This window comes from Vicia villosa, linkage group LG5 (assembly GCF_029867415.1).
Source record: "Vicia villosa cultivar HV-30 ecotype Madison, WI linkage group LG5, Vvil1.0, whole genome shotgun sequence".
Classification (NCBI taxonomy): domain Eukaryota; kingdom Viridiplantae; phylum Streptophyta; class Magnoliopsida; order Fabales; family Fabaceae; genus Vicia; species Vicia villosa.
The window spans coordinates 82515598-82522798 of NC_081184.1; the positions used below are offsets into that span (position 1 = coordinate 82515598).

Genomic DNA, 7201 nt, shown 5'->3' on the forward strand with positions numbered 1-7201 from the left:
CACAACAACCACTATTTTTTTCACTCTTACAAAGTGTGTGTTTCACACTTCTTTTTTCTTCCTTCACTGGCTTAAGCATTAAAGTGCTAATTATCCTGTTAACACAATCCCGCTCCACCATATCAAAGATTAGCCCAGCCGCATCAGTGGGCTTTGCATAGACATGTTATCAATCTTCTATTCCACACCAAAATTAAAATATTGTCCTGATTTTGTTTAGTTTCCAAGAGTCGTCATTTGTCCTATTCATAAGTTTACTTAGTTTGGTAATGATCCATTAGATATCATCTTCTCTGGTGTATAGGGTCGTGCCTTTGTTCCTTCTGTAAATGGTTTCTCATATTATATCATATTCATAGACCACTTCTAAGATATGTATGACTTTATCCTAAGAAAACACGAATCTGGTACATAACTCACTTTTCTTACATTCAAATTACAAGTAAAATATACAAACCACACAAAGCTACCATTAATAACATTAGTATTTATAACGCATGATATATCAAAAACAAGAATAACTGCATAGACTGGTGGTTAACACCTGAACCTCCTGTCAAGTCCTAAAACATCTATACATCTGAATCATAACACCAACACACCAATGAAACTACATGAAAGAAAAAAAATGCAAGTTATAACTAAAAGGAAACATTCTTACATATGTTCTATACCAATGCATACTAATCTTTGAGATGCACTTTACTAACTAAACACATTCCTTACGGTGCGGTTAGGGAAAGTTAATATCAACCGAAACTGAAATCTAATATAAGGCTAGATTTGATGTCAATCATGGCAAGTATGTGCTCTCAACATTCCAGACCATGGAAAAAAACTAGGTGGATTGCGGGATCGAATGATAAACCATCATGTTGTTATCACCTGCAGCGTTTGAGGAAGATGCGCCTCCTTTTGCTGTTTGTTCCAAAAGTCGAACTAGTGACATGAATATTTCCATCCTTGTTACATCCCTGTTTGCCTACAAAAATTAACAGTGATTAACAGATATTAACTCGGTGCCAGGATCGGATGAAGCATTTTGCAATCAACTAACAGATATAAACAAGGTGCCAGGATCGGATGAAGCATTTTGCAATCAATTAACAATATAATACCTCGACAGAAAAGCGTGCCCAAATCTTGCCGTTGCGAGCTTCCATGACACCCTTCAGGATAGTTAATCCTAATCCTTTGATTAAATCGGCTATTTCAAGAAAGAGGCCTCGTTCCTCGCAAAGCATCTGTAAGAATAACAAAGCAAGCAGGTTAAAAATAGGTAACATATAAAACATGTTAGCTATGAAGCACTGACACGACATTGATACAGACCCTACACACAACACCAACACTAACACGTCAACACCACTAGTAATTAGAAAAAATTAATGAATTAAATGTAATCACAAGTGTTGGTGTCATGTCGGTGCTACAAAGCATGTTAGGGGAAGCAAAAGAATGTTGTAATTTTTTGAAGAATCAGTTGGTTACTACCTCGACGAGCATCTGACGGGGATGATTAAGATCCTCGACTATGATAGGGCAAACCATTGATTGTGAACCAACCTCATACGCCCATGTAGCCCCTCCCTCGAAGTTATCTTTCAATAACAATCCACCTTCTTTACTAAGAATCTGCATATTTAAAAAAGATAGGCATAACTATAAACAAATACCAATATGAGGGTGAAAACCTTCAAGTTCAACGTCATAATAAGATAAGTTTTCAAACAAACACGGAAAATGCGACAGATAATGCCTTTACCTTGGATTCTCCTGTCTGTTTCAGCTTATCAGCATGCTTTGTTACACTTTGCAAGAAAAGCATATGTTTGATGGTCCTTTCAAGAAGAGCATCGATGCTACACTGTGAATCATTATCATTACAAGAGACAAACAAAAACAAAATTCAGCACAATTATGAGATTATTTAATTAAAAAAATGTGGAATGAGATAAAAGAATAGCATGAGAAGAGGAATATACTTTTGCTCCATTAGGCACGATTTCACGTAATTCTTTCACCCGATCTTGAATCATTTGGCGATCTTTAGGTCGAGGCCTAGGGTTCTCTCCAGGTTTAAGCCTTTTACGATTTGGTTTGCTAACTTCATCTGGTCTCTTAGAGTATCCGGTTGAAACACTATTCTCGTGTTTCACATGGCTGCTGCTACCGTTTTCCACCCATGAACTAAGTTGAGAACCGTATATGGAAGTGGTTTGAGAACAGTTTCCAACATTATCTTTGCTGCAACCAGACCTAAGAGAACTTGTTTCCGCTGCACTAGTTTTAATCTCTGCTTTGGGAAAATCAAACAGCGCCCCCTGGCCAACACGATCGCGAATAATCTGAATGCCGGTAGGAGAAGGAACAGACGCGGTACTAATCCTTGTTATGGTAGTCCTGCAAGACATTTCGTCGGAATTCTCATTTGAAGCAGGTTGAGTTTTTGAGACGACGGCATCTAAGAGATGGCCAGTGTTTGTTCCAGAGAAGATGCCATTGTCTAATATCGCTTCATTAACTGGATAAATATTATCACCTACAACCGGAAAATTTGTAGATATTGCTTTTTTATCAAGATTTTCTGCATTGGCATCTGATTCATCAGCAAACAACGTATTCCAGTTTCCATTCAGCAGATTCCTTTTGAAATCCATGCCTAGTACATCAAACAAGTCGTCATCACCCGATGAAAGTTGCGTACACGCTTCTTCAAGTTCCAAATCATGAAGAAAACCAGGGATGTGATCATTCACTGGCACATGCTCCTTAAGATTAAAAGATGACGGGATTTTCATAGCCTGAATCAAATCATCAATCCTTACATCACTGGAAGCCGGAGCATTTTGAGCATACTTTAAATCAATGGGAAGATTTTTTTGTTCCGAGCCTTTTAGATGCGTCTGATTGGCAGCTGTAGTTGAATTAACATTTTGAATTCCAAACCCTACTTTTTGTGTTCCGGAAAAATCAGTAGTGGATAACTTTGGAGGATTAGAAACCGAGCAATTAATCATATTTTTCCTTATAAGATTATTATTACTCATCCCACTACTACATATTGGGATTCCTCCAAGAAGTGAAGTGTTGTTAGAATTCTGATAATAAATTTGGCCTCCATTTGTTTGCTGTCGAGGCATATAGGCACTTGATGATGGATTCATATTGGCGTTACCATGACTTTGTGACCCGACACCTGATAAGACTTGTTGTTCCATATGGAGTGTGGACCTTGCATTATATGAAAAGGAACGTTGTTGCAGACATGAAGAATCGAGATTTGTAGATATCACTTCAGCTTCAGCCTTCACAATTGCATTCTCTCGTTGAGCCTTTGGTTGGCAAAGGCTTTCAAATATCTGGTTTAGGTTTTGGGATTGAGGTGTCAATACAGAACCGTTGTGGTAACTATTTATTACTCCCGTTTGAAAAGGGGCTTGAGCAGCAACATGCATTGGACCATGCGGTGAATTACTCGGTTGGTTAGAACCGTTAGCTACCGAGGGAGTGCAGTTTGAGGTAGTGACTTGTGGATCGAAAGAAAACGGCATAGAATTAGTCACAGGTCCAGTATGCCTTTCATTAGAAAGTCTTGTTGAATAGTCTTCGGATAGAAGCGCGCCGGGAACATGTCCCAATTGAAAGATCAAGTTCTTCACGTCATTCACAAATCCGATATTCTCCATTATCTAACAACAGTTATTAGAGAAATTCAGTAACTCTCTAACAAGAATTATTAAAGACAAACAATTAAAAAAAAACTAACCGGCAAGAAAGAACCGAGTTGAACAACACCATGAGGAAGCACAGGAATAACCGCCACTGTCTGCAAACGGAAATACAATGATCGATCAGGAAAAATAATTAAAAATTTATAGCAAAATTTTGAAGCATAGTCAAAAACACAAACCTGCATTCCAGCTGAAAATTGGCCATGCAACTCGGTTAATACCTATAAAAAGAACACGAAATGAGAATGAAGTTCATAAGTTAATCGAAAGTTTAGAAATAAACAATTGAAGTAGATCATCAAAACTCCGTACCTCTGGTGGATATGCATCTTTGATGAAATTGTTCAAAACAATCCACTGATGATTTCCGGTGAACGCCGCCCGTCCAAGTATCCTGCATAACAGCAAAAAGCCGAACTCGAATGAGATAGCAATGACACGAAAAACATTTAAAACTAGAAACCTGAAAAGACAGAGAAAGCACCAACCCTTGACCAGCAACATTGACAGAATTATTAACCATCATCTTGTTAATCAATGAACAGACTCTGTCATCCTCTTGAGCCCTTCGCTGAGAATCAGAAGAAAACCAGCATCCTTCCCTATCTTGGTAAGGCGAATTAGACGTTCCAGCGATTTGTGGAAGGAAACGAGATGGCAATGGTTCATAGTAGCAATCTTCCCAGATTAACAGCCTGCAAAGTCAAACATGTACTTAGTTTACTCAAATACATACAAGTAGGCCTTGTTTGGATATACTACTTAATTAAGCACTTATAGCATATAAGTACTAACATGCAAGTTAGTTCTATGGCAATGAATAAAATAAAGTCAAAGTTCTTTCATATAAGCTATAAGTTGTCCATGATTCTTTGACAAACAAATCAACTTAAATAGAAATGGAATCTCACAAACTAATGAAATCAAAGCTTTTTCAAAATTAAAACAAAACAAAACAAAATTGTTTTATAACTAAAAAATGGGAAACAAAGATTCTTCAAACAAACCAGAAACATGTGGAATCTAAATCAAAACAAGAAATGGAATCAAACATGTGGATTTTCCTTGAAAATGAACCAACCCTAGAAATGGAATCTAAACAAGAATTTAACAAAAGAAACCCCTTTTGTTCTCAATAAAGTACAAAATTAATCCAAATCCAACCAATCTTCTTTTTTCACTTAATTAATTAGCAAAAAAAAAAAAATCACTTATTTCACCAAAACAACTTACTTGGAATTATTGCAACCGATCTTCCAGAAAACAGCATAAGCCCACTGATTCCTACCACAAAGACTCTTCAAACCTTCTTTCAACAAAAACCCCATTATTTTTTCCACACACAAAAGCTCAACTTTTTTCAATCAACAGAACCAAAGCAGCATTCAAAGTAAGAATGAAGAAAAGGGCAAGTCTCAAAACCAAACAAGATGCATTTTTTTCACATCTCCTAAACTCTAACTACCACGGCACGATCCTCTCCCTGCTTGTTTTGTCCTCAACCCACCACTTCTTTTTCTCTCCGGATCTAAGTTGACTATGGTCAGTGTTCGGCACCGGAAGTCCATCCTCCGGTAGAGTGAGAAAGAGAAAGTGAAAAAAGTAGAGAGAGAAAGTGAGAACTGGAAAGAACAAAAGAACAAGAAAGATGAAAACTTGGGAAGAAACTACACTATCCCACGAGATTCAAGCTTGTAAAGAGGAATCATCATCTTCTCCATTTTTGATGAAAAATATGTGTTAATGTTTTTTGTTACTCCTATGTTGTGTTTTTTTGGCTTGTGTTGTGTTTTTTTTGTTTCGATGAGGATTGGTGTGAAAATAAATGGGTGTTGTGAAGAAGAGAGAGAGAGAGAGAGATGAAAAGAGGGTTGAGAAAAAGGAGGGGTTTTGGTGGAATATTACAAAGGGAGCCACTGAGAAATGGATTTTGTCGGGTTGTGGAAGAAAAGGGGCCATTGTGGTGACCATAAGGTAGTGGGGGTTGTTATCTTTGTGACGTCATGGTAATCATTTTTTCATGGTTTTTGGTTTAATTACTATAATGCCATACTACCAACTTCTTGGAAGGAGATTGTAGAGTGCAAGCAAATGTTGGAAGGATAGTATATAGAGGAGGTATTTAGTATGACTTCATATTAGTATGACTTCTTAAAATTGAATCCAAGTTAACATAATATTGGTTTTATAGATTTTAATTTTGAAGTATTCTGAATTGATTCTATAAAGTTGATTCTAATATATTTGGCTATTCATAGTAAAATAGAGAAAAAAAATCCAAATAACCATGTTTAATAATTTATTTATACCAAAAACCATATTTTCGGAAAAATTACCGGTATGACCAGGTTTCAGAGGTGGCCTCCACATAGGAGCCACCTCAGGTGGCGCCAACCACTAAATTGACACAACATATGCGCCACCCAGGGTGGCATCAATGTTGATTTTTTGGTTTTTAGCCACCTAGGGTGGCGCCTACTCCCATTTCCTTTTTTTTTGTTTTTTTTTTGTTTTTTTTGTTGTTTATATACTATTTTTTTTTTTAATTTTTTTTTATTTATTAATAAAATGGTTTTTAACATAAATAAATAAGTTCAGTGAATCAGTTAAGTCGAGCGTCCACGGAAAAGAGTAGTTCATTGATTAATTAAAAGGTACATAGAAAATAACCAACAGAAAAGATAAAGTAAAACATCTAAGAAATCACCACGGTTAAAACAATGTCATTAGGTCCATGCATCATTTGAATGACATCAATGTCGTATTCCACCTTATGCCAGAAACTTATCGTTGCTCCAGTCACAGGATCGGCCCTTGTTTTAAGCCTCTTGATGCTTCTTATCTGTTCGCCGGCCTCGTACTCCCCCTCTAAAAATCTCAGGAGAGTCCTCTTGAGTTGCTCGACGGAAGAGATATTCCAAAACATAACCGGCATGGGAGGTTTGACGGCGGAGAATATGACATGTCCGTTCCTTCTGCGATACTCCGGCTCAGGTTCGGCACGCCATGTTGATCTCCGGGGCGGCAACTCTGTTGTCCGGTGACATCCATCTGGCCTAGTGGTTGTCCGGCGAGGCATGGTTGTGTTTGTGTGATTGTTTGGTATTTGGATTTTGTGTATCTGTGTGTAAACTCAACCATAGGAGCCCCTAATTTATAATAGTAGTGGGTAGAAAAAATTAATGATGTTGCGTACTGTTTACAAGCACGCCTAACATGTATGATAAATGCAGACACACTGATCAATGACTGACTTGATGGGACTAGACGAAAGCATGCGTATTTGACTGACTGTCCAAAATAAAGAGTGGCAGTATGGGCCATGAAGACAATTTCACTACGAGACAAAGACATAACTAGTTGATTTAATAAAGGATAATACAAATACATAACAAATAGAAATACAAATACAAACACAAATACAAATACGAATACTAATACAAATACAAAAACATTGTCAATAAAAA

At 37.1% G+C, this 7201-nt stretch overlaps 1 protein-coding gene across 1 annotated transcript; it reads right to left on the reverse strand.

Annotated features, from left to right (window-relative positions):
* Nucleotides 1–472: 472 nt before the first annotated feature.
* On the reverse strand, nucleotides 473–5655 carry LOC131601788 (transcription factor LHW-like). Its single transcript, XM_058873683.1, has 10 exons — nucleotides 4968–5655; nucleotides 4223–4429; nucleotides 4047–4128; nucleotides 3914–3955; nucleotides 3770–3829; nucleotides 1986–3692; nucleotides 1766–1867; nucleotides 1495–1635; nucleotides 1119–1244; nucleotides 473–982 (listed from the first exon to the last, which is right to left on the reverse strand). The coding sequence occupies exons 1-10, from the start codon at nucleotides 5060–5062 to the stop codon at nucleotides 839–841; spliced, it is 2706 nt and encodes a 901-aa protein (XP_058729666.1). The 5' UTR covers nucleotides 5063–5655; the 3' UTR covers nucleotides 473–838.
* Between the last annotated feature and the right edge of the window lie 1546 nt (nucleotides 5656–7201).

Coding starts and splice junctions, on each gene's coding strand:
- LOC131601788 (XM_058873683.1), bottom strand. CDS start 5,062: ATGGGGTTTTTGTTGAAAGAAGGTTTGAAGAGTCTTTGTGGTAGGAAT. Junction 1,636..1,765: donor AACAGACAGGAGAATCCAAG/GTAAAGGCATTA, acceptor TTAAATATGCAG/ATTCTTAGTAAAGAAGGTGG. Junction 983..1,118: donor GGGCACGCTTTTCTGTCGAG/GTATTATATTGT, acceptor TAATTTTTGTAG/GCAAACAGGGATGTAACAAG.